We start from the raw sequence: 26,350 nt of genomic DNA on the forward strand, positions 1-26,350 counted from the left end.
TGTAAAACCAAGAACTTAATCAGTTACTTCTGCCTTGATGACATTGCTCTCTCCTTACATTGCTGAAATCCTTATCCAGATATCTGCTACCTTTGATTTGATTGGAATAATGAAATCTACTTTTTCTTTGTTACTCTTGAGAGTTTCATATTTCAAATAACAATCAGCTCTGCCACTATATTTAGACATCTCTTTCCTTTGTTCTCATATTGACCCACATTCCACAATATTTTGATTTCAAAATATAAAACTTAATTTACAATTCATTTCATGGTTCCATCTCTCCTGTTTCTTCAAACTTGTGTTTCACCATTACCTCAATTCTTTTAACTATGGTCTCTTTTTCGATCCCTGGCCTAACTTTACAGTCATACCAAAATATTCAGCTGTCTGATTCATCGTAAACTCCTGACTTCACCATCTTCAAAAATCTCCTTCCCTTTTTGAAACTTCTTAACAGGTGCTAATTATTCAGTGTCTGGTGGTTTCCCCTACTTATGTAAACACAGAGATGATTTATCAGCCTGTATTTCACTGTCAGCAATGACACTGCAGCTCCCCACAATGGTGAACTCATGATCACCATGTTTGAACATCTTCTTTCCAGGCTTCAGTTTCTGCTGAGCACTGTTTCAAAAGAAACCTTGGCACTCAGCAGTTGTGAGGATTTCAAGACATTTGGGCAGCTAAGTGCATTAAATAATTCTCACAGAAAGTAGACTAGGAAGGAAAAAAAAGCAAAAAATTTAACTAATCTTTTAAACATTTCACAGAAATTTAAATAAATATTGGAAAACACATATATGATTATGATAATAATTAAACCTGAAGTTCTTACATTTTAAAATACAATATATTTTGAAATATTTATCTGAGGGATTACAATTCTGTTATAAAACTAACAAAAGAGTTTGCTACACAATTATGGCTAATGACAGTACTAAAAACTTGCTTCGTAACCCAGGGACAGCTTGTGGAGGTGGTTGAATGACTGACTTCCATGTGAGAAGATACCAGAGTTGCTGTCACCTTCATGATAAAATGGTGACAAATGTTGATAGCTGCCTCATCTATATTGTAGCAGAATCTGGCCCTTATATTTAACCACTAGTTGCTGCAAGTTGCTTTTATCCAAGATCACTGAAGAAAAAGATTGCACATTAACATTTAACATCGTCTCTATGCACTTAGATTATATTAAAACAATTTAAATATATCAGTGTAATTGTTTTCATGCAGGTTTTAGTGAGATGTCAATGTCCACCAATAACATGGAACACAGAGTTAATTTATTTCCTGAGGAAACATTAACAAGTCATTCCTAGAATAAATTCAATGCTCCATAATTCTCCACCAACAACTTTTTACATATGGAGCATGCTCTGACCTTATTAGTGGTTTAACACATAAACATTAAATGGATATGGAATAAAGAAACTATTGTCGAACTATCAATGTAATACTTTTATTTTAATTTCCAAATTAAGGCATGCAATTTCTAAATTCATTTGGTTGTTTTGTTATTCATAATGGATATTCATTGTTATCATAGACTTTTCTTTAGCACATTGCAGGAGTTGCTTCTGTGACAGTAAGTACCTCAGTAACAGCAGTAGATCCCTGCTAAAGTTATCATGACCTGGGATCAGGGTCATGCTAAAAAGGGTACAACAGGATAATAGCAAAGTCTGTGTGTTGCATATTATGTACTAGTATTAATTACAACACAGGGTCATCTTGGTCTAACATAATACTAATCCCTGTGCTTTTTTTATATTAAAGGAAATTAAAATATTGACAAAAATCCCTGAAATTGGAATAGTTCATTCAGCAACTGGATTAAAACCTGACCACTATACTAGCTGTTCTGAATAATCTTTAATGAGACTTTTAAATACATTTACATTACATGATTGCAGTGGAAACCTGGCAATGCACAAGTTACAAGTTTTGTTTAAAAATTTCCACCGAATTAACTAGACAGTGGGGACAGGAGGAAAGGAAAAAATGAGATTGAACATCAGCAAAAAAGAAAATAGGGTGATGTTGCAAAGCAGCCAATCTATTTGCACCAAAGTTGAATTTCATTTGGTATTTTCTATGTGTTCTGTCAATAGCTCTTCAAATTGAGAAACGTAAGAAAGCACACGGAACAAAATTTGTTGCTCCATCAGAAATTAGCATCCCAATTGTAATAGTGGAAATTTTCACAATTCCAACATTGGCTAATCCTCCCAAATTAGGACCAGCATGCAGGCCATAGCTCAAAAGAATTGTACGGACATTGACTAAACTCATTTTATAAGGACCCTCAGAGATTGTGGCTAGAATAACTTATACTCTGACTGGGTTTGCATCTCGCCCAAATCAAAGAACACCTGGCCCCTTACTGAAATACCAAAAATTAAATATAGTATGAAGTTATGAAGTTTAAAAATATATCTACAACAAACAGGTCATTTTTTAAACATTTACAGGGCAGGCACAGTAGTGTACAGGGCAGGCACGGGAGTGTAGCAGTTAGTGTAATGTTATTACAGCGCCAGCAACCTGGATTCAATTCCTGCCACTGTCTGTAAGGAGTTTGTACGTTCTCCCCGTGTCGGCGTGGGTTTGCTCCGGGTGCTCCAGTTTCCTCCCACATTCCAAAGATGTACAGGTTATGAAGTTGTGGGCATGCTATGTTGGCACCGGAAGCGTGGCGACACTTGCTGCTGCCCCCAGAACACTCTACGCAAAAGATGCATTTCACTATGTGTTTCAATGTACATGTGACTAATAAAGATATTTTATCTTATCTTAAACTGTAGGGTGGCAGCTGAAGTAATAACTCTGCCTCATTTCTGAGGTAGCCACTTTATAACACTGGTAAATTATATACTACACATCTTATCATTGTCACACCTTAATGCTATTTGTGGGGTCATGCCGTGCACCAATTTTTTTCTAGGTTACAAGATAGACCAAATTTCAAAGAATATTTCACTGGCATTAAAGCACTTTGGTATATCATGAGGTTGAGAGAGGACTGCATAAAAAAGTTCATCATAAATTCATTTTACTACATTAAAGAATTGTGCATAAATGTGAGATTAGTTTTATTCATGTAGTTGTGGGTTTTCACATCTTGCTATCAGACCTAGTTTTTTATTTCAGATTTCCAGAATTTGCAAGACCTACTTTGTACAAACATAGTAAGTCTTTATATTCTTTCCCTTGTCTGCTTTTGGATCAGGCAAAAGTAACCCCCAAGGACCACAATGTATCTAGAATTTTGCTTTTCCTGTTACTGAAATAAACATGTCCATTTTGACACAATGAAGCAATCAAAATTCATGTTAATAAGTGGATTATTAAGATGAAGAAAAATAATCACATTAAGTTTACAGAGCCAGAACAAACAGACACTGTATGAACAACCATAATCCATAAATTTGAAACAAAGGAAAGTTTTGGGAAAACTGGCACAGGTTACACCTGAACTGGAGTGGGACCAATATCCTTGCGGGCAGGTTTGCTAGAGCTGTTGCGGATGTTGTTTGGAGATCACTTGCAGGGGTTTCTGGACAGGTTTGTCCCATTGTGGCAGGAAAAGGATGGTAGGATGAAGGAACCATGGTGACAAGAGATGTGGATTATCTAGTGAAGAGGAAGAAGCTTTCTTTAGGAAGCAAGGGTCAGACAGGGCTCTACAGAGGTATAAGGTAGCCAGGAAAGAGCTTAAGAATGGACTTAGGAGAGCAAGAAGTGGGCATGTGAAGGCCTTGGCCAGTAGGATTAAGGAAAACCCCAAGGCGTTCTACTCGTATGTGAACAACAGGAGGATGACTAGAGCGAAGGTAGGACTGACTAGGGGTAGAGGACGAAACGTGCCTGGAGTTGGAGGAGATAGGGGAGGTCCTTAATGAATACTTTGCTTCAGTATTCACCTGTGAGAGAGACCTTGACGTTTGTGTGGACAGCGTAAAACAGACTGATAAGCTAGAACATGTCGATGTTAAGAAAGAGGATGTGCAGGAACTTTTGAAAAACATTAGGATAGATAATTCCCCGGGGCCGGACGGGATATATCCCAGGATACTACGGGAAGTGAGGGAAGAGATTTCTGAGCCCTTGGCGATGATCTTTGTGTTCTCATTGGTCACAGGAGTAGTACCAGATGATTGGAGGGTGGCAAAAAAGGGAGTTCAAGGAAGGGAGCAGGGATTACCCTGGGAATTACAGACCAGTGGGTCTTACTTCAGTGGTGGGCAACTTATTGGAAAAGATTCTTAGGGACAGGATTTATGAGCATTTGGAGAAGCACAGTCTGATTAGAGATAGTCAGCATGGCTCATGGGGTAGGTCATGCCTCATGAACCCGATTGAATTCTTTGATGAGGGTAGAGCAATGGATGTGGGGTATATGGACTTCAGCAAGGTGTTTGATAAGGTTCCCCATGATAGGCTCATTCAGAAGGTCGGGAGGCATGGGATCCAGGGAAATTTGGCTGTGTGGATTCGGAATTGGCTTGCCCATAGAAGGTAGAGGGTGGTTGTAGATGGAGCATATACTGCCTGGTGTTCCACAGGGATCTGTTCTGGGACCCCTGCTCTTTGTGATTTTTATAAATGACTTGGATGAGGAAGTGGAAGGGTAGGTTAGTAAGTTTGCAGATGACAAAAAAGTTGGTGGTGTTGTGGATAGTGTAGAAGGTTGTCAAGGGTTACAACGAAACATTGATAGGATGCAAAGCTGGGCTGAGAAGTAGCAGATGGAGTTCAACCTGGAAAAGTGTGAAGTGATTCACTTTGGAAGGTTGAATTTGAAGGCAGAATACAGGGTTAGTGGCAGGATTCTTAGCAGTGTGGAGGAACAGGTCCATAGGTCCCTAAAAGTTGCCACACAAGTTGATAGGGTTATTAAGAAGGCGTATGGAGTGTTGGCCTTAATTAGTCAGGGGATTGAGTTCAAGAGCCGCAAGATAATGTTGCAGCTCTATAAAACCCTGGTTAGACCACACTTGAAGTATTGTGTTCAGTTCTGGTCGCCTCTTTATAGGAAGGATTTGAAAGCTTTAGAAAGGGTGCAGAGGAGATTTACCAGGATGCCACCTGGATTGGAGAGCATGTCTTATGAAGATAGGTTGAGCAAGCTAGGGCTTTTCTCTTTGGAGTGAGGGAGGATGAGAGGTGACCTGATAGAGGTGTACAAGATGATGAGGCATGGATTGAGTGGACAGCCAGAGACTTTTCCCCAGGACGGAAATGGTTAACACGAGGGGGCATAATTTTAAGGTGATTAGAGGAAAGTACGGGTGGATATCAGAGGTAAGTTTTTTTTTTACTCAGAGAATGATGGGTGTGTGGAATGCGCTGCCAGGGGTGCTGGTAGAGGCAGGTACATTAGGGATATTTAGAGACTCTAACTGGATGATGGAAAAATGGAGGGGTACGTGGGAGGGAATGGTTAATTGATCTTAGAGTAGGTTAAGAGGTCAGCACAACATCATGAGCCAAAGGGCCTGTACTGTGCTGTAATGTTCTATGTTCTACATACATTAACTAATGTTCGACACACTCCAAAAGAACATCAGAGAACATTATTCCAACATTTTTCTTCAACTCCTCACATATATGGCATAATATTTAATGCAGCATTTATATACATAATATACTATTTATTATAGCCAGGTGTATCTGGGTGAATTTGGGTAACAATCTAAAGTCAATCTCTCCTTTCAGACCTGTTGAATTATACATTGTCATTCTACTCAACATAAAGTGTCCAAGCAATGAATTGTGTAGTGAACCCTAACTTGACTCCAAAGATGCATAAGTGAATTGCAATGTGCTGGAGCCTTCCAGTGTGCAGCTCCAGAAATAGCTTCACTAAGTTGAAAATAATAGCAGAATTTTAATCCCTTTCAGCTTCTTTTTTCAATTGATGATTTCAAGCACTAAATAGTGAAGAATTTAGTTACATTGTGACTAAATGTACTAACTATTTAGCTGAGGGAACCCAAGATATTTTATAAAAACATCCCAAATCAATCATAAGTGAAGATTACCCATCATCAAGTAAGTGCAATAATGTATTCAGTTGAGTGGAATATCGCATAACTGGAATTATACTGGAAGAAAATGGAAACAAATGGGAAAGGGAGAGATTTGAAGATATGGAAATACATGCAGAACAACTGTTGGATGCTATAAGCTAAAGCATGATAATGGTAGTTTTCTCAGGAGCATAATCTTTCGCCATGGTTGATATTAGGAACAGAAAGAGAAAGAAGTTCTAGATCCATGTGCTGACAAGTGGAACTTCTTAAAAAAGTGTTTAACAGCAGTATTGATCTATTCTTTACATAAAATTTGCTGAGTAGTTATTGCAAATAATACATTTTTAGACCAGTGCTGAGGAAAAACTTTTAACAATGCCTCAACACGTTCCCTTTCAAAGACAACTGAGCCATAACCTTGGCCTTCAGTCCCACATCCATATGTCCAAATTCTTCTCTCTCAATGGATGCAAGCAAACTGCTAAAAATACTCTGGGGTTTGGTTGCAGTGGAATGTGGGTGTTTCTTCAAAGAAGCAGGCAGCAAACAGACAGTGGCAATGATAAAATGGATGTTTTCAGATGAGTGGTTCTGAGAAGAATATTGATTGCAGTGCCTCTTACAGGGAGCACAATCTTGGAGAGTTCAATCAAACCAAATTGATTAGGAACACTTAATTGCCAGAAGATTGAAATGTCATGGCAAATAGAAGTATTAAAGAAGGTATGACACTTAGTTTGAGGGAGCTTAAGAATGGACTTAGAAGAGCTAGAAGGGAGCATGAGAAGTCCTTGGTGAGTAGGATCAAGAAAAACCCCAAGGCATTCTACATGTATGTGAAGAATAGGAGGATGACTGGAGTGAGGGTAGGACCGATCAGGGATAAAAGAGGAAATGTGCCTAGAGTCAGAAGAGGTAGGGGAGGTCCTTAATTAATACTTTGCTTCAGTATTCTACAGAGAGAGAGAGAGAGAGAGAGAGACCTTGACGTTTGTGAGGATGGCGTATGACAGACTGATATGCTAGAGCATGTCGACGTGAGGAAAGAAGATGTGCTGGAACTTTTGAAAAATATATAACGAGGAGATTCAGGACCAGAAAGATCAGATGACAGGAAATAGTAGGTGGGTGGAAGAGCTATAATAAGGCTTAAAGCTGAGGGGGTGGAGAGAGCTGAGAGAAGCAAGGAGGGGATAAAAAGAGGATGAGGTAGAAAGGTAATGTTAGACAGAGAAGTAGGTAATAGTGTGAATGAGGAAGACAAGTAGAGGTCAGGGAAGGAAAATGAGAAAGGAAGAATCAGTTGAATTAATTGCCACAAATAAAGACATTAGTTCTTTTATTAGTTCATAAACCTTGATCACAGACTCACATCAACACATTTCTGCAGTTTGGATAGCCAGTTCTGAGGCTGAATGGATAACAGAAGTATATAAATCTGGGAATACACCAGTCCTCATTGAAGGTCTGCAGTGGAAAGGGTGAGCAGATTCAAGTTCCTGGGTGTAAACATCTCAGAGGACCTATCTTGGGTCCAGTACATAGATGCAACTACGAAGAAGGCATACCAGCATCTCTACTTTTTTTTGAAGTTTAAGAAGATTCCGCATTTCATCAAAGACTCTGACAAACTTCTATAGATAGACAGCGGAAAGCGTTCTGACTGGTTGCATCTGCATCACTGGCCTGATATGGAAACTTCAATGCACAGGAATGCAAAAGGCTACAGAGAGTGGTGGACTCAGCCAGTTGCACCACAGGTACAGCTCTCCCTACCATCGAGGACATCTACAAAAGGCAACATCTCAGGAAGGCAGCATCCATCATCAGGGACCCCCATCATCTGAGCCATTCCCTCTTCTTGATGCTACCATCAGGCAGAAGGTACAGGAGCCTGAAGACCTACACCTCGATGTTCAACAACATCTTCTTCCCCCGACATCAGGTTCTTGAACTGACCTGAATAACCTTAACACTGCCTTGGACTACATTTCTTTTCTCTCTCTCTCAATCTTGCACTAGTGTTGTTTTATTTTAGGTTTTTGTCACACATGTAAGTTTTGCATAATTTATGTTAATTTAAGTTTTTGTAATTTATGTTTGTCCTCGTCTTGTAATGTACTGTGCTGCTGCTGGAAAAAACTAATTTTCATGGCATTTATATCCCATGGATGTATATCTTGATACATCTTGATACATGATAAACGTGAAACTTAACAATAAACTTGAAACTTGAATAAGCCCCTTTTCAGAGCTTCAATATCCTCTGACACATGACCAAACTAGACAAAATATCTTACCTATGCCCTTGCCATGAATTAGTAAAAGTAACGGAATAGTAATGGAATAAAAGCAAACAATTGAAGACTAATGGATAGGAAAGGTTTAGAGGGCTATAGCTCAGTTAGGCAACTTGGTGGGCATGGATGAGTTGGGCCGAAGCACCTGTTTCCGTGCCGTATAGCTCTATGATTATTACTAATGTCTGTAGTTATGCTTACCTTTTGTTCTAAATTCAGGTTTTTATTTCTTCGTTAGATACAATATTTAGGTGTATATTATTGCATTGGATTTGAATCAGGTAAAGCAGCAAAAAACAGATTGCATACTGAGCAATAATTGACTGATTCATTTTTTGCTCTTTATGAAGAAACATCAGTTCAGATACTGCATATATTTTCAGCTTCCCTTGGTTACAGAAATAAAGAACCAGCTAGGGTTCATATGCTTAAGTACTACCCAGATGCTCCTGTCACAATGTCCATATGTTCAATCATCAGCTGAGATTTATATAATGGGAAGGAAGAAGACATTGTTTTTGGTCCTGGCACAAACTCACTTCCCTTACCATCAAATTTCATTCATCACTGGAACACCATCTAACGCTGAACCAGACTTTCTGCAATCACAGCTGCTTTGTAACATAGTGCTAAGCTTCCAAATCTGTAGTGCTTTAATCACATAGTCTGCCTGCTTCTATCTTGTCTAAAACTAAAAATAGCCATTTGAAAAATATACAACTAGAGAACTACTGTCCATTAACTCATACTTCACCATAAGCTGGTGTCTTCAGCAATAAAGAAGAATTACTTAAAATGAGAGATGGATTTCAAAGTAAAACTATTTCAGGGGATCAAAACAACTGAATTTTCTCATTTTTTATTAACAAAGTTGATGTCAAAATAAAACAAAAGCAGATCACTTTAAATAAGTCAATGAAACATACTTTCACCAAAAGACTTCAATTGCATCCAACTGAAGCTCTATGGCACATAACTTCAAAGCATCACTGCCACCTAGTGTTGATGCTAATTCCTTAACATACCAAATCAATTTCATCATCACTAAGCATAGTATTAAACTTCATGATGCTAAATGCACTGGACAAAAGCTTTCAAAAAGCATTTGTATAACTGTTAACAAGGCCTCCAGATAAGACAGCATAATAAAATTAATTGTTTGTCTGCAATTGCTAGACTTATCCTGACACGCTTTCTAGAACAAGGAAGTAACATATGCAATTCTCGATACCCCAGGCACCACCACTGAATTCAGATTCTTAGAAGATTAAAGTCAGGGGTACTGCAATCTTCTCTCTTACTTCCCTCAGCAATCAGGGATGGATCCCATTTGGACTAGATAATTTACCTACTTCTGGCACATCTTATCTTTCTTGTACCTCCTCTTTAATAATCTTTAGTCCATCCAGAATATCAACTACATCCTCCTTTGTTGATTGTCCAACATGACATTTTCCTTGGTGAAAACTAGTTTAAAGTACTTGTTTGGTATCTTATCTTCGCCCTCTGGCTCAATGAGAAAACTTTTTTGATCTCTGATCAGCCCCACTTTTGCTCTTACAATTCTTCTTCACATGAGTATTTTTGGATTTTATGATTGCTGCTGGTCTCTTTCCTCTGCACTCTTTCCCTTTCTATTTTCCTTTTTCATCTATTTTCTGTTTGATTTTTCTAATCAGCCTGGTTCTCACTTGTGTCAACAACCATATATTCACACTTTTTCTCTGCTCTCTCTCTTTTTGGTTAGCCATGACTTTAACTTCTCTACACTTCTTCCTCACGGGAATGCACCTGAACTGTAGAAAAAAAACATCTCCACTTTACCTGCCAAGGCCAGATCTGCTCTTATCACAGTGAAATTGACCCTTCTCCAATGGACTATATTTTAATCATAGACTGATCTGCATTATTTTTATAGCTATTTTAGAGCCCATTCTTGCCCCCTTTTTAGCCAGGTCTTTGTTATTGACACAAGATCAGGATCCCACATGGTTAAATGCACCTGTAGCTCCTCAGCCTTCGTTAATGCGTTTCTGGTGTTTACATACATGTACTCTAAACCATTCTTAGGCTACCTACTATCTTTTAGAGTCATAGAGTGATGCAGCATGGAAAAAGGCTCTTCGGTCACCAAGTTCACACCGGCAATCACCCATTTACATTACTCCTACATTAATACCATTTTTATTCTCCCCAATTCTCATCAGCCCACTCCAGATTCTACCACTCATCTACTCAATAGAAGCAATTTAATTGGCTAACTGACCAACCAACCTACATGCCTTTGGAATATGGGAGGAAACCAGGTCATCTGGAGGTAAACTACATGCTCACAGAGTGAAAATGCAAATTCCACACAGACAGCACCCAAAGTCTGGATTGAAGCCAGGTCTCTGGCACTCTGAGGCAGCAACTTTTTTAATCTGGACTTTTGTCTCTTCCTTGCTTTTAAAGGATATCTAAGCTTGGTAACATATTAGCAAAAGGTAAGATGTCATACAATATCAAATTTCCTATTACCTGATTTATCCTTGTTCTGTACAGTCAAATTCACATTATTTTTTAATAAAATCAGATAACCATTCTATGATTTAAACAAGCTAAATCTAAAGAAATATAGTTCATCCTTTAACACATACAACTACAAAATAATGTAATTGCCACAGAATGGATTTTTGTAGCTAGCTGTGCTATTTTCAGGTACTTACTTGACTAAAAGCCTCAGCCTGCAGTAAGATATCTTGTTTCACTTTTGTTGCTTGATTTGCATGGAAAGATTGCTTTTGACTCTGAATGACAAAGACAACTTCATTCGGCTCTGTAAAACAAGAGTCACACTAAGACTAAAATGAAATTGTGCTAATATATTATTGCTTTGATATAAATTTTAATAATATGAAGAATTGTTCAAAATGATACTTTTTTGTGAACTTTGTGTTTAGCTACCTGATATATTATTACTAGGAAACAGAACACTTTTCTAATATGAATATTTGCAAATTACATGACCATCTGAACCTGAGCATAATTCCTCCTACTATTATATCGTCTATCTGATTGATATTGCCAATATTGTACCAACCAGTACAGAATAGAGTTTTGCACACTGGACTTAAGCTCAAAAGAATTGTAACTGCTGAAACAAATTCATCTTAGTCATAAAGAACTTAAATGTTGGAATAAAAATAAATAAATTTGACAAAGGCATCATTAGATTATTGATAGATTAGGCAAAATGTTCTAAGGTGATCTCAATGAATATTAAAAACAGAAAATGCTGGAGAAACTCAGCAAGTCATTCAGCATCTGTGGCAAGAGAAGCAGTTAATCTCAGGTCCAGGACATTTTGTCAGAAAGTGTATTAAAATTGGAATAAACTGTTAGAGAAAGCTTTGTTCTTCGAGAAGTATATTCCATCTTTTTGCAGACAAAACAGCTTTTATATTTTGCAAAAGTGCAATTCTACTTGAGGTTCAAGCAGAGATTCATCAATGTTTGGATTTGCCTCAGCAGAAGAAGTGAAAACATTTGCTGCAATTAGGAAATACCCAGCTGCCACAATGTTGGCAAAATAGGGAATGACTTGATGAAAACAGAGTGAATCAAACACTCTTCCTCATCCATAAATATTCTATTACCTTGTGAATTAACCCATTTTACGTGGGATTTCAGTCATGCACACAGGAATTCCAAATAATCTGCTTGTAGGCTCTTGGTGCTCCAGACCCAAAACAGTAATCATCTCTTTTTCCACAGATGCTGCCTGATCTGTTGAGTTTTCAAGCATCTTTTTTTAAAATCACAGATTGCCAGCATCTGCAGTTTTTGTTTTGATTCTCAATGAATATTCCCGATTCAATGTACACATTATGAAAATATTACCATATAAAGTACTAAGAGCCTTCAAACAAATTATATGGAATTCCTTTGTACTTGATTGAAATCCCACATAAAATGGGTCAATTAAACTTTACCAATATCTTCACAAGGTCATGGAATATTTATGGATGAAGAAGAGTGGATTCAAAATGAACATATAACATATGTTGTGACTGTAAACTGAGTCACTGCAGATGCTGAAGCTGGTTGATATGAAAGGTTTTTATTCATCACAAACAGCCTACTGGGGAATCTATTTCTCCTCTCCCCATATTCAACAGGACAGTGATGTTTTATACTTTTTAAATACAAAGTCAATAATAAATGATTAACTGTCATTTCAATGGGTATAATTACCTACTTTAACATTTTCAGTGTAGACTGATAACTTTTGCAAATTACATGTTCACAATGGGAGAACATCCCAAATAGCAGAACCTCTTTTAATATTCAAATACCAGTGATTGGTCTGTCGGTTTCTGAGCACAAAACACCAGATAGCTCCCTGAATATACAAACAGCCAGAATATTAAGTGACTAAATAGACATGCCCTGAACTGTGTATTAAGTGGCAGGGATAGATCTTTAAAGATGAGTTAATGTAGGAGATGACCACTTAGGCCTTCCTGATTTCATCATGAGGGTTTCAATGAGGGCCAATTAACATGAACATTCATCTATTGTCTTGCCCTGCATTGTTACAATGGTACAGAATCAAAATGTCCCACATCCAACATTGGTTTCAATGGCCTCAAAGTATCAGTGAAGGTTAAATTGTGAACAGGTCTTTTGTTTTTTGAAGACGGGCTCTTGTTTTAATACCTGCCATCCACATAATTCCATAACTCCAGAATATTCTCTAACAACTTGGAACAGGCCCATTGGCCCATAACGTCTGTGCCAACCATGATGCCGAATTAAACTAATCCCATCTGCTTGCATGTAGTCTATATCCCTTCGTTCCCTACCTGTTCACATGCCTGCCTAAATGCCTCTTGAATGTTGCTATCATATCTACTTCCACCACCTCCCCTGACGAGGCACCTATCACTCTATGTGTAAAAAAAACTTACCTTGTAAATACTTAAACTTTCCCCATCTCACCTTAAAGCTATGCTCTGGGGAAAAAAGACTTTGATTACCTACCCTATCTATACATAGTATAATTTTACATACTTTTATTAGGTCACCTCTCAGCCTCTTGACGCTCCAGAGAAAGCAATCCAAGTTTGTCCAACCTCTCCTTTTAGCTAATACTCTCTAATCCAGGCATCACCCTGATGAACTTCTGCATCCTCTCCAAATCCTCCAAATCCCTAGTCATGGGGCAACCAGAATTATTCACAATACTATGTACGTGACTAATAAAGAAATCTTAATCTTAAATAAAAAAAATCCCAAATATGGCCTAACCAAAGTTTTATACAGCTGCAACACAAGTTCCCTGTTTTTATATTCCCATTACCCCCAACCAATGAAGGCAAGTATGCCATTAGCCTTCTTTACCACCCTATCCAGGCAAAAATAGGGGGCTATGTGGGAGGGAAGGGTTAGATACATCTTTGAGCAGGATAAAATGTCGGCACAACATTTTGGGCCAAAGCGCCTGTACTGTGTCGTAGTGTCCTACGTTCTATGTTGTTCTATCCACTTATGTTGCCACTTCCAGGAAGCTCTGATCTTGCACTCCAAGATCCCTCTGTATATCAATGCTCCCAAGGGTCATGCCATTTACTACATACTTTCCCCTTACATTTTACCTCTCAAAGTGCAACACCTCACATTAGTTTGATTAAAGGACACTGGACCTTCCGGCCTCTAGCCAGAATAATACCCTCCCACCATTACCCTCTGTCTTCTCTGGGCAAGCCAATTCTGAATCCAGACTCCCAAGTCACTGTGGATCCCATGCATCTTAATCTTCTGAATCAGCCTACCATAATGGACCTTGTCAAATGTCTTACTAAAATTCATGTAGACAACATCCACTGCCCTACCCTCATCAATCATCTTTGTCACCTCCTCAAAAAACTGAATCAAGTTTGTAGGACATGACCTCCCGGTTTAAAGTCACTCCCTATTTTCCCTACCATTATTGAAGCTATTTCTTAAGTGCATCCAACGTTTTCACCTCTACCACTGGCAAATCTACCATCCGCCAATTTCTGCTTGAACCTTAAGTAGAACTGCACTTTTGCAAAGTATTGCTTTGACTGCAAAAACAAGGAGTATCCTTTTCTAAGAACAAAGCTTCCTCCAGCAATTTATTCCAAGTCTTTTTAACTGTATTATGCCAATATTACAAGATTCAATGACTTCATGCAACAATCACATTGCTAGTTATGTCAGCATTGATAATGTAAAAAAAACTTGTATTTACATATCTTCTTACAGCCTCAGTGCTAGCTAAATTCTGCCCCTTCCCCCAGCATATTTCTGAGTCATTTTAAGGAGTAACTACTGTTATAATGACAGGATGCTGGGCTGCCAATTTCTGCACTCGAGTCGAAAAAAAACATGTTAATGACTTCGAGTCAAGAGTCATAGAGTAATAGATCGTGGAAACAAGCCCTTCAGCTAAACTCGTCCATTCCTACCAAGATGCCCACCTAAGCTAATCCTATTTGCCTGGTTGGGCCCATATCCCTTTAAACCTTTCCTATCCATGTACCGGTCCAAGTGAATTTTAAATGTTGTTATTGTACATGCCTCAACCACTTCCTCTGGCAGCTCTTTTCCTATACCACCCTCAGTGTGAAGAAGTTGCCTCTCAAGGCCCTTTTAAATCTTTCCCCTCTCATCTTAATCCTATGCCCTCTGATTTTACTGTTGTGACTGAGGTAAATTTCAGCTATCAAAATAATTTGTAATACTAATTAATCAATAAAATTAATAACACTGAAAACAGATGCTGGTTTTGCATTACCAATTTATTGGTTGTTAATCTTTAAAACAAAATTTGGGGCTAATTATTTGCAAAAGTACATGCAGAAAATTGCTTTATTTCCTTTCATAACATTAGTAAATTCCAAGAGCAAACCTGACAGAAAATGTTCAGAACTTCTATAGAAATTCTAATTTTATGTTCTGTTAAATTGATCTAAATTCTCAAGTGCTTCTAATTTCATCAACAATTGCAATGATTCCTACTCAAAACTATATACACAATGAAGATAATGTCTATTTTGTTCAATATTTTTGAGCAATTACTGTATATGCATGAATCTACTTGCTTCCACCACCCCTAACATTGCTAATTGACATATATGCAGCTTTTGAAAGTTTCATTTAATACAGTAATTTCATTATTGATGACAAGAAATTCACTTTCATTAGATAGAACAGTTCTGCTTAATTATAAATGATAATTGTAATCACAAATCATACATGCATTTCTTTGGTAATTAATTACTTTGTAAGATCATCAGCTTATGCTGCTTTGTTGTGTGGGAGAATAAATGCATCCATTATCATACTACAGACCAAATTAACAAAAATAGCATGAAAGCATTCAAATTTGATTGACAACATAACCCATGTAATTTCTCTACTTAACAAACCTGCATCACCAACCTCCCTAAAAGCAAATGCATTCTCAAATCTTTGGGTGATTTTTGTTAATTTGATATTTCAAGAAATATGCATCTATATAGCCTGTATGAAGGAAGTTCAGTTACAAATAAATCTCAAAAGCTTTGACACTTTTTTAACCATAGCTGGAGGATCAGAATTAATGGTATCTGCAAATACAGTTCTTGAAATCTGCTCAGATTAGATTAAGGTTTTAATGGAAGTTTGAATGATCAGTGTTATCAATTGCAATGCTGTCAGACTGACAAGTACCCATGTGTGTTTGTTTTGCTAGCTAAAGATTCTCACAACTGCTCTGTACCTTTGAGCCAGGTACAGAATTTCTTCAAATTCTATCAAGATATTTTCCTTTCTACAGACACATCCTCAGATCAAAAGGGGACCTACTTCTGCTTCTGTTTCCTTTGTGCGCAATATCAGGTGTACTTACCCTCCTAATTACTTGCGGAAAGACCATAAGACACAGCGGCAGAATAAGGCCATTCGGCCCATCGAGTCTGCTCCTCCATTCGATCATGGCTGAGTTATTTTTCCCTCTCAACCCTATTCTCCTGCCTTCTCCCCGTAACCTTTGACTCCCTTACTAATCAAGAACCTATCAACCTCTGCATTAAATATACCCAATGATTTGGCCTCCACAGCCATCTGTGGCAATGAATTCCACAGATTCACCATCCTCTGGCTAAAGAAATTCCTCCTCTGTTTGAAAGGGAGGTCCTTCTATTCTGAGGCTGTGCCCTCTGGTCCTAGACTCTTCCACTATTGGATACAGCTTCTCCAAGTCCACCCTATCCAGGCCTTTCAGTATTTGGTAGGTTTCAATGAGATCCCCCTCATCCTTTTAAACTCCAGCGAGTACAGGCCTAGAGCCATCAATTGCTCCTCATACATTAACCTTTTCATTTCCGGGGTCATTCTTGTAAACCTCCCCTGGACCCCCTCCAATGCCAGCACATCTTTTATATTTCAATAACATCCCTCCTCTCGAATGAATGAAAATCTATGCAAAACTGCAGAATTCTGGAAATCTTAAACAAAAACCAAAAATGCTGGAAACACTGAACAGCTCAGGCAGCATCTGGAGAAAGAGAAACAGAGTTAACATTTCAGGTGAAAATACTCCCTTTGACAGCATTTTCTCGCTATTAGCCTAGTAAATCTCTTCTGGGTTGCCTTCAATGCGAGCATATCCTTTCTCGAATAAGGGTCCAAAACTGTGCACAGTACTCCATGGCCTCATCAACACCCTGTTCAAGTACTTCTCTACTTTTAAATTTCAAACCTTTGCAGTAAAGGCTGGTTTGTTTTGCATTCGTAACTACTTGCTGTACCTGCAAGCCAACACTTTGTTTTGAGCACACAAACCTGTAGATCCCCTTGCACTCCACTCATTTGTAGTTTCTCTCTATTTAGATATTCTGCTTTTTGATTCCTCATAGCAAAGTGCATGACCTCAGTTTCACACATTAAATGCTATTTGACAAGTGTTTGCCCACTCATTCAACCTATCTATATCCTGTCACAGAATCCAAATTTCAATGCAGTATGTCCTATCACTTATTTTCATGTCATCAGCAAACCTGCTGATATCTTACACTCTGCACCCTCCTCCAGGTCATTAATATAGATAGTAAATAGTTGAGGGGCAAGAACTGATCCTTGGGGTAATCCATTTGTTACGTCTTTCCAGTCTGAAAAAGACTCATCTATTCTGACTCTTTGTGACAAAAGTTCTTCAATCCATTCTTCCCCAAGAATTTGAATTTTTATCTTGTGCACAAGCCTTTTAGGTGGAATTTTTATCGTTTGCACCAGCCTTTTATGTGCCACTCCACTGAATGTCTCCTAGAAATCCAAATAGGTTTAATCTACAGATTCTCCTCCATTGATTTTGTTCATTATAACCTGAAGAATTCCTACAAATTTGTCAAATTTGATTTCCCTTTCATATAATATCTAAACGTCTAGCTTTCTCTTCCCTGATTATGGACTCCAGCATCTTCCCGACAATGGACGTCAAGCTAACTGACCTACAGTTTCCCGTTTTTGTCTCCCTCCCTTGAGCAAGGGTGCCACATTTGGGGTTGTCTAATGCACTACTGCTCTCCTAGAATTTTCATTGAGTTTTGAAAACCTACAGCTAATTGCTCCATTATCTCTGCACCACTGCCTTTAAAGATGTTGAAAGTAGGCCACTGGCTCCTACTGTCTTGCTTGCCTTTAGTCCCATTACTTTTTCCAACACTTCGTTCCTCACAATTGGTATTGTTACAAGTTCCTCCCTTTATTTGAAACTAGGCAGTCTGTTGTCTTTGGGATGTGTGCAGTCTCTTCCAACATGAAAAATGATGCAGAGTATTGGTTTAACTGATCTGCCATTTCCTTGCATCCTGTTATTAATTCATTAGTCTCACTCTTCAGGGGAACCACACTTACCTTAGCTACCCTCTTCCTTTTTTATATATCCATAGAACCTCTTACTGTTTGATTTGCTATTACTTGCCAGCTTATAATTAATTTTCTCTCTCCTTATTAGCCTTTTAGCTCCTGAAAAATTCCCAGCCTTCTGGTCTACCACAACCTTTTCCTATTTGTATGCATAACTGCTGAATTTAATATTTTCCTTGACCTCCTTTGATCATATTCATTAAATCTCTCTATCTAACTAGGATAAATTTCTGCAAAGCATTATGAAACAGCTGCTTAAATATCTGCCATTTCTCAGCTACTGACCTTTCCTTGAGCCTGTATTGCCCTTATTTAAGTTGAAGACATTAGATTCGGCCTGAACTGCTCACTCTCAAACTGTACCCAGAATTCTACCATGTAGTGATCATTATTCCCTAGAGGATCATTACCTACAAGGTCTCTTATTAATTCTACAGTACATCATTGCACATAACGGGGTAGATTCTGTAATGCATAGGTCCAGATAAAATCCCAGAAACACTCCAGAAATTCCCCTTCCGCGGTTTCCTTTCAGTTTGATTAGTCCGATCAATATATAGATGAAAATCACCTTTGACAATTGTAGGTCCCTTCTTACATGTCTTTGCTATTTCCCTATTTATGCTTTGCCATACCATGAGACACACTTTGGGGGCCTATAGACTATTCCCACCTATGTCTTCTTTCTCCTGTTATCCCTATTTCCACCCAAATGGATTCCACTTCATGATCCACGGCATCTATAATCGCTACTCACAATTGAAGTGATACTTTTCTTGATTACCAAGTCCATCCAACCTCCTTTTCCTTTTTATCTATTCTTTTGGAACATCACATAGCCTGAATATCAAGTCCCCAATCCTGGTCATTCTGCAACCACATCTCTGTAATAACGATTATATTGAACTCATAGTTGCATTTGTGCTGTCAACTTAATCATCTTGTTACAAATACTACATGGATTCAGATAATGATCAACTTTTAATAATTATCTACTCAGGTTCCAATTTCTGCTGTACAGTTTTGCTTATATTTTCTGTCCTTCCTGTCAGTTTGACTTACATTCAACCCTTCACTTCCCTCTGCCATTGCTCTCTTTTCTTTTTAATTTATTAAACTCTCCATTACTTGAAGCACTGCCCCCTCCACCCCTCTATATACACACACACACACACACACACACACACACACACACACACACACACACACACACACAGTTAGTTTAAAGTCATGTCTATAACCTTAACAATGGACTTCAGTTCAAATGAATCCCATCACAACAAAAAGCTCTCTTTTTTGCCAATGCCCCATGAATTGGAACCTATTTCTTTCTCCCACACCAATCTCTAATTTTATTTGCACATGGTTTAGGTAATAATCCGAAGATTATCATTGTGGTTCTGCTTTTCAATTTTGCCCTGAGCTGCTCATAATCCTTCTACTTCGTAGTCCTACTCATATCATTGGTGCCTACATGGACCATGATAATTGGATCCACCCCTCATTCTTCTATAGCCAAGAAATGACGTTCTCAACCCTAGCACCAATTCAAGCTTCAGGACTTTCCATATTTCTTGCAGAGAACAGTGTCTGTTCCCCTTATGATTGCTACAATTCTCATCTGACTGGTTCTATGGATAGTTTGCACATCCTCCCCATGGTCCCCACACTCTTCAGAACAGCAAGAATCTCGCTCCTGTTGTCACACCCTCCTGACCTTAACTACCAATCAAATTCGAGCAAACTCTAATCCTCAGATTAGAGTTTGACTGTCCCTGGAACCCAGTATCAAAGTAAGTCTCCTCCTCCCTTTGCTGACATTTCCCTCAGCGTCAACAAAACAAAGGAGCTAGTCACTGACTTTAGGAAGCAGGGTGGAGTGCACACTCCTGTCTGTATCAATGGTGCTGAGGTGGAGATGGTTGAAAGCTTCAGGTTCCAAAGTACAAATATCAGCAGCAATTTGTCCTGGTCCAGCCACGTGGACACTACGGCCAAGAAAGCACACCAATGTTTGGACTCAATTATTTTAAATGGGCACTCCTTTGCTGTACTAACACCTACTTCCTCAAAGGCTAAGGAAATTCAGCATGTCCCTGATGACGCTTAGCAATTTTTACAGATGCACCATAGTAAGCATCCTATCCGGATGCTTGGTATGGCAACTGCACTACCCAAGAAATTGCAAAGAGTTGTGCACACAGCCCAGTCCATCATGCAAACACAGCCTCCTCTCCACTGACTCTGTCTACACTTCCTGCTGCCTCGGGAAAGCAGCCAACATAATCAAGGACTTCTCCCACCCCAGTCATTCTCTCTTCTCCCATCTCCCATCGGACAGAAGATACAAAAGCCTGAGAGCACATACCACCAGACTCAAGGACAACTTGAATCCCACTATCATCAGACTCTTGAATGGACCATTCATATGCTAAAAGATGAACTCTTGATTTCCCAAACTACCTTGTTATGGCCCTTACACTTTATTTGTCTATCTGCACTGCACCTTCTCTGTAACTGCAACACTATATTCTGCCTTCTGTTTTCTTTTTACTATTTCTATGTAATTATGTTTTGGCATGATCTGTCTGGATGGCATACAAAACAAAAGCTTTTCACTGTATCTTGGTACAAATGACAATAATAAACCAATACCTCCCTGATGTGTCATGGTGTCCGACCACCAGCTCTAAGATCACCAGCTAAGAGCCAAAATTCTTCCACCAGCCAAGAGCCAAAATTCTTCCACCAGCCAAGAGCCAAAATTCTTCCACCAGCCAACACTTGATGTCCATAATTTCCCACATGTAGCAACTACATCACAATGCCTGCCCGACTATCTCTGTTCTATTTAATTAACTAGTTTGAACTCAATTATTTTAAATGGGCACTCTTTTGCTGTACTAACATCCCCTGATTTAAATCTCTTGGCCAATCAGGAGACACAGGAAAGAATAACCCACTAATCATCTACCTGCTTCCCTGTGATGCCACACTTCATCACGGAACAGGTGATCTATGTCTCTATGCACTTCCAGATTACCACTCTCCACCAACTGGGCCTGTATGTCCCTGCTCCTTTTAAAAGTCCCTGGGATTCCACTCTCGCACCTTCTAAAACTCTCCAGGACTCTGCTCTGGCTCCCTTTATACTCTCTGGTACTCTCCTCTGGTTCCTTTTAATTGGTATACTGGTCTTTATTGCAAAAGAATTTGAGTACAAGAATAAAGGTGACTTGTAATATAAAATTACATGGGACCCTGGTGGGATTGCACCTGGAATAATGTGTACAGGTCTGGTCTCCCCACCTAAAGATAGATATACTTGTCATAGAGGTGGTCCAACCAACCTCCGCCAGATTGATTCCTGAGATAGGGGTTTTGTCCTATGAGAAGAAATTAAATGGTCTGACCCCAGTTTGCTAGTTTGGAAGAATGAAGTGATCTCATTAAAACATACAAAGTCCTCAGGGGAATGGCAGGACAGATGCAGGGATGATGTTTCCTCTGGCAAGGATATCCAAAACCAGGGATCAGCAATTCAGGGATGCAATGAGAAGAAATCTGTTCACCCAAAGGATAATGGTTCTTTGAAATTCTCTACTCAAGAAGGCTATGAAGGCTAAATTGCTAAGTTTATTTGAGACAGGGATTGGTAGGTTTTGAGATATTAAAGGAATTGAGAGTTTGTGCAGGCAATTGATGACAAGGTCAAAGATATATAGAATGGCATAGAAAGCAGAAGGAGCCGAATGGTGTTTTCCTGCTTCTATTTCCCATGTATTTATCTGTTTTGTCTAGATTCAAAAACCCATTTAACTTCCTCTTGTTTCAAGGAAGACACACCCATTGACAGGTACAATTACCATATTAGAATGGTTAATCTGTTAATTTCCTGTCAGGTAAAGTAGATTGAGAGCTGCCGTTTGGGGTGAATACACACCTGAAATGTGGAAGTCTTTTAAAAACCAGCTGGTTAGAGTTCAGGATGCACATGTTCCTGTGAGGGTGAAAGATAAAGATGGCAAGGTTTGGGAATGAGATACAAGAGATATTGTAAATTTAGTCAAAAAGAAGAAGGAAGTGCAGGAAAGGTTTAGAAAGCTGACATCAGAACTAGGACCTTGAGGAATACAAAAGCAGGAAAGAACTTAAATAAGAAATTAGGAGGGCTAAAAGGGGACATGAAATTCCTTGGCAAGTAGAATTAAGGAGAATCCAAAGGCATTTTATATGTATAATAGGAACAACAGGATAGTTAGGGAAAAGGTAGGTCCACTCAAGAACAAAGGAGGGAATTTATGCATGGAGGCAGAGGAAGTTAGTGAGATCCTTAATGAGTACTTCGTGTTGGTATTCATCAAGTGGGCGGCACGGTAGCGTAGCGGTCAGCGCGACGCTTTACAGCGCCAGCGATCGGGGTTCAATTCCAGTCACTGCCTGTAAGGAGTTTGTACGTTCTCCCGTGTCTGCGTGGGTTTCCTCCCACATTCCAAAGACGTACAGGTGGGTTAATTTGGGTTTAAAAAAATGGGCGGCGCGGACTCGTTGGGCCGGAAGGGCCTGTTACCACGCTGTAAATAAAATTTAATTAAAAAATTTAATAAGTAAAAGGATATGAATGATGGTGAGACGAGGGAGGGGTATGTTGCTATTCTAGGGCATGTTGATATTAAGAAGGAAGAGATGTTGGGTGTCTTAAAAAAAATTAAGGTGAATAAGTACCAGGCATGATGGAATCTATCCAGGATATGGAAGGAGGCAAGAGAGGAGATTACTGGCAACCTGACAGAGATCTTTGTATCCTCTTTAGCCACAGACAAGGTCCCAGAAGACTAGAGAATAGGTAGTGTTGTTCCTTTGCTTAAGAAGGACAACAGGGAATAATCCAGGAAATTATAGGTCAGTTAACCTTACATCAGTGGTAGGGAAATTATTGGAGAAGGTTCTTAGCGACAGAATTTACTCACATTTGGAAAAGCATGGATTTATTAGGGAAAGTCAGCATAGCTTTATGCGGTGGAGATCCTGTCTCACAATTTGATTGAGCGTTTAGAGGAGGTGATGAAGATGATTGATGAGGGTAGGGCAGTGGATGTTGTCTGCAAGGACTTTAGTAAAGCATATGACAAAGTCCTTCATGGTAGGCAGGTCCAGAAGATTAAGTCACATGGGATCCATGGTGAGTTGTTAAGTTGAATACAAAATTGGCTTGGCTATAAGTGAAGGGTTGTTTTTCTGACTGGAGGTCTGTGACCAGTGGTGTTCTGCAAGGATCAGTGCTGAGACCTTAAATGATATAGATGAAAATGTAGGTGGTCTGTTTAATAAATAAGCAGACAATATGAAAATTGGTGGGGTGGTGAAGAGTGAGAAAGGTTGTCAAAGGATAGAGATCAGTTGGAAATTTGAGAAAAAAATGGAAGATGCAGTTTAATTCAGACAAATGTGAGGTGATGCATTTTGGGAGAACAAATGCAAAAGGAAAGTATACAGTAAATTTCAGGACCCTTAGAAGCATTGATGTACGAAGGGATCTTTAGGTGCAAGTCCATAAGCTCCCTGAAAGTGGCAACACAAGTGGATAGGGTGGTAATGAAGAATAGTGCATGCTTGCCTTCATCTGTTGGGCCACAGAGTACAAAAGTTGACAAGTCACGTTGCAACTGTATAAAACTTAGTTTAGGCCACGTTTGGAGTATTGTGCACTGTTCTGGTCATCACACTATAGGAAGGATCTGGAGGCTTTGGAGAGGATACAGAAAACGTTGACCAAGATGTTGCCTGGATTGGATGTATTAGCTTAAGGAAAGTTTATACAAACTTGGGTTGTTTTATCTCGAGTGTCAGAGGCTGAGGGGCAACCTGATAGAATCTTATAAAATTACTAGAGGCCACAGGTTTAAGGTGAGAGGGAGAAAGTTTAAAGGAGGTTTGGAAGGCAAGTGTTCTTTTTTTACACAAAGTATGGTACATGCCTGGAATGTGCTGGCAGGGGAAGTGTAGAAGTAGATACAACAGCAATGTTTAAGAAGCGTTTAGATAGATACATGAGCAGGCAGAGAATTGAGGGATATGGACCATAGGCAGTCAGATGGGATTAGTTAGATTGGCATTATGGGCAGCACAGACATCGTGGGCCGAAAGGCCTGTTCTTGTGTTGTATTGTTCTATCTTCTATGAGTTAATCATTCCTGATAACAGCAACTAATTGACAAATCTAGTTTTTAACTTGCTGGAGGAACTTATCAGGTCAAGCAGCATCTATGGAGAGAAATGGACAGTTGGCATTTCAGGTCAAGACCCTTCATCTGGTCCCAGAGAGGCAGTGAAGGTAAAATATTTACACCTACACCATTTCTAACTTGAAAATCAAATATGCAGATTGTGTGTTGAGGGGAGGTAGGATGCGAGGAGGAAAATTAGGTCTGTGGATATCATCATCTTCAATGGTTACAATGCCACTGCTGGCTATGGCTGCAGCAAGAGGTGTTCCATTACAAACCAGTGCCATCTCCTCCATGGTGATCAGGCATGCTGTTGTGACAGTACCCCTCTGGTTACTTGTTGCTGCATCCAGTTTTGTGTCTCATATCCTGTAAGAGAGGGGGAAATGCATCAGTAGATATTGTGCAATGCATCTGAGTGATGTGGCTGTCATGGTTGAATAACCGACAATATGTATTAGCCATGAGATGTATGAAAAGGCCTCCAACATTGCTAAATGTCAGCAGGTGCCCTGGAAAATATGAATGTTAAGCAGGGGTCTTGATTTGATATAAACTTTTAGTCAATGGGTGATGAGCATGTATTGAATTGAGAATGCTGAAGCTAATGATGCAATTGGTTGGATCTGGCATTTGAAGATTCATTCCTTATCATTGGTCACTCATGGTCATTGAACTTTTTGCACCACTAGATCCTCATGCTGACCTCCACTGCTGTTTGTTATCACTGTATTCTGAGTGAATCTTCTGCAGATGCAGAACATCTAATCACATTTTCACATCATCCAATGCCATACATGTAAACTACAGAGCTACCCTCTCCTATATCATGCCATTCTTTATGATTAGAATCCCTCCCAGCACTTACTTTGGCCAGAAAGTACTTAAAGAGGTGCGTGTTTACATTAACTAGTATTCACCAATCTCCTCAGGAACAACAAAGAAGATGCTAGAAGAACTCAGTGGGCCAGGCAGCATCTATGAAGGAAAATGGACAGTCAATGTTTCAGATCAAGACCGTTCATCTGGACTGCATGACAGAGTGACAGAGAAGAGATAGCCAGTATAAAAAGGTGAAGGGAAGGGGTGAAGCAGGAGCTAGCAAGTGATAGATGGATCCAGAAGAGGAAGGGTGATAGGCAGGGGAGAGTGGAAATAGCAACAGAAGCTAAGTGGTGATCAGTGGCAACAAAGGGCTACAGCTAATGGAATCTGATAGGAAAGGAAGGTAGAACATTGAACCAAATAAGGGATTGGCAGATGGGACCAGTAGGTGGAGGGGGCCCAATGGAAGGAGTATGTGGGTGATGGGCAGGTAGAGAAGGGGAAATAAACAGGGTGATGGGGGGCTGGGGTAAATGTAGGAAGAACTGGGTAGATCAAGGAAAAGGACAAGAGGGGAAGCTATTTACATGAAATTGGAGAATTCAATGTTCATGCCATTGGGTTGTAGACTACATTGAATTGGTTGTAGACTACATTGAATTGGTTGTAGACCACATTGAAAAGAGAATACAAATGGGGTGAAGTTGAAAATAAAGTGAGAATGAATAGCTGCTTGTGGCTTTGTGAAGCAGGCCTAAAAGAGATATTGAATTAAAACTAAGAGGCTTTTGAATGAGGGCTTGGGGTTGGTAGTACTGGGAGGACTACAGTATGTGGATTCATATGGAAAGGGATTGAACTGGCAGAGAGAGGAAAGGACTGTCTGTGTTCATGTCATATCCAGAGATAGGGATAATATTCACTTGCTTTCCTAAGCTTTTCAAGCATTTTCACTAGCATCTATAGGTCCCAGTAATGTTTCTGGACCCAAGAAGCTCTCTTGAGAACTGTTGCACCTCATTTTTACCTCTATTTGTTG

At 39.2% G+C, this 26,350-nt stretch overlaps 1 protein-coding gene across 2 annotated transcripts in view; it reads right to left on the minus strand.

Moving 5' to 3' along the window:
• The window catches only part of b3glcta (beta 3-glucosyltransferase a), a 141,829-nt gene that overhangs the window by 97,321 nt on the left and 18,158 nt on the right, over positions 1-26,350 (minus strand). The window contains exons 4-5 of one of the 2 annotated variants that reach the window (XM_052026307.1): positions 24,765-24,855; positions 11,050-11,159 (exon numbers count right to left, since the gene is read on the minus strand). In XM_052026307.1, the coding sequence (XP_051882267.1) occupies positions 11,050-11,159; positions 24,765-24,795 (141 nt within the window). In that variant the 5' untranslated portion in view covers positions 24,796-24,855. The remainder of the gene's footprint in view (positions 1-11,049; positions 11,160-24,764; positions 24,856-26,350) is intronic. The other variant, XM_052026306.1, reaches the window with a different exon arrangement.

This window comes from Pristis pectinata, chromosome 11 (assembly GCF_009764475.1).
Source record: "Pristis pectinata isolate sPriPec2 chromosome 11, sPriPec2.1.pri, whole genome shotgun sequence".
NCBI classification, from domain to species: Eukaryota; Metazoa; Chordata; class Chondrichthyes; order Rhinopristiformes; family Pristidae; genus Pristis; species Pristis pectinata.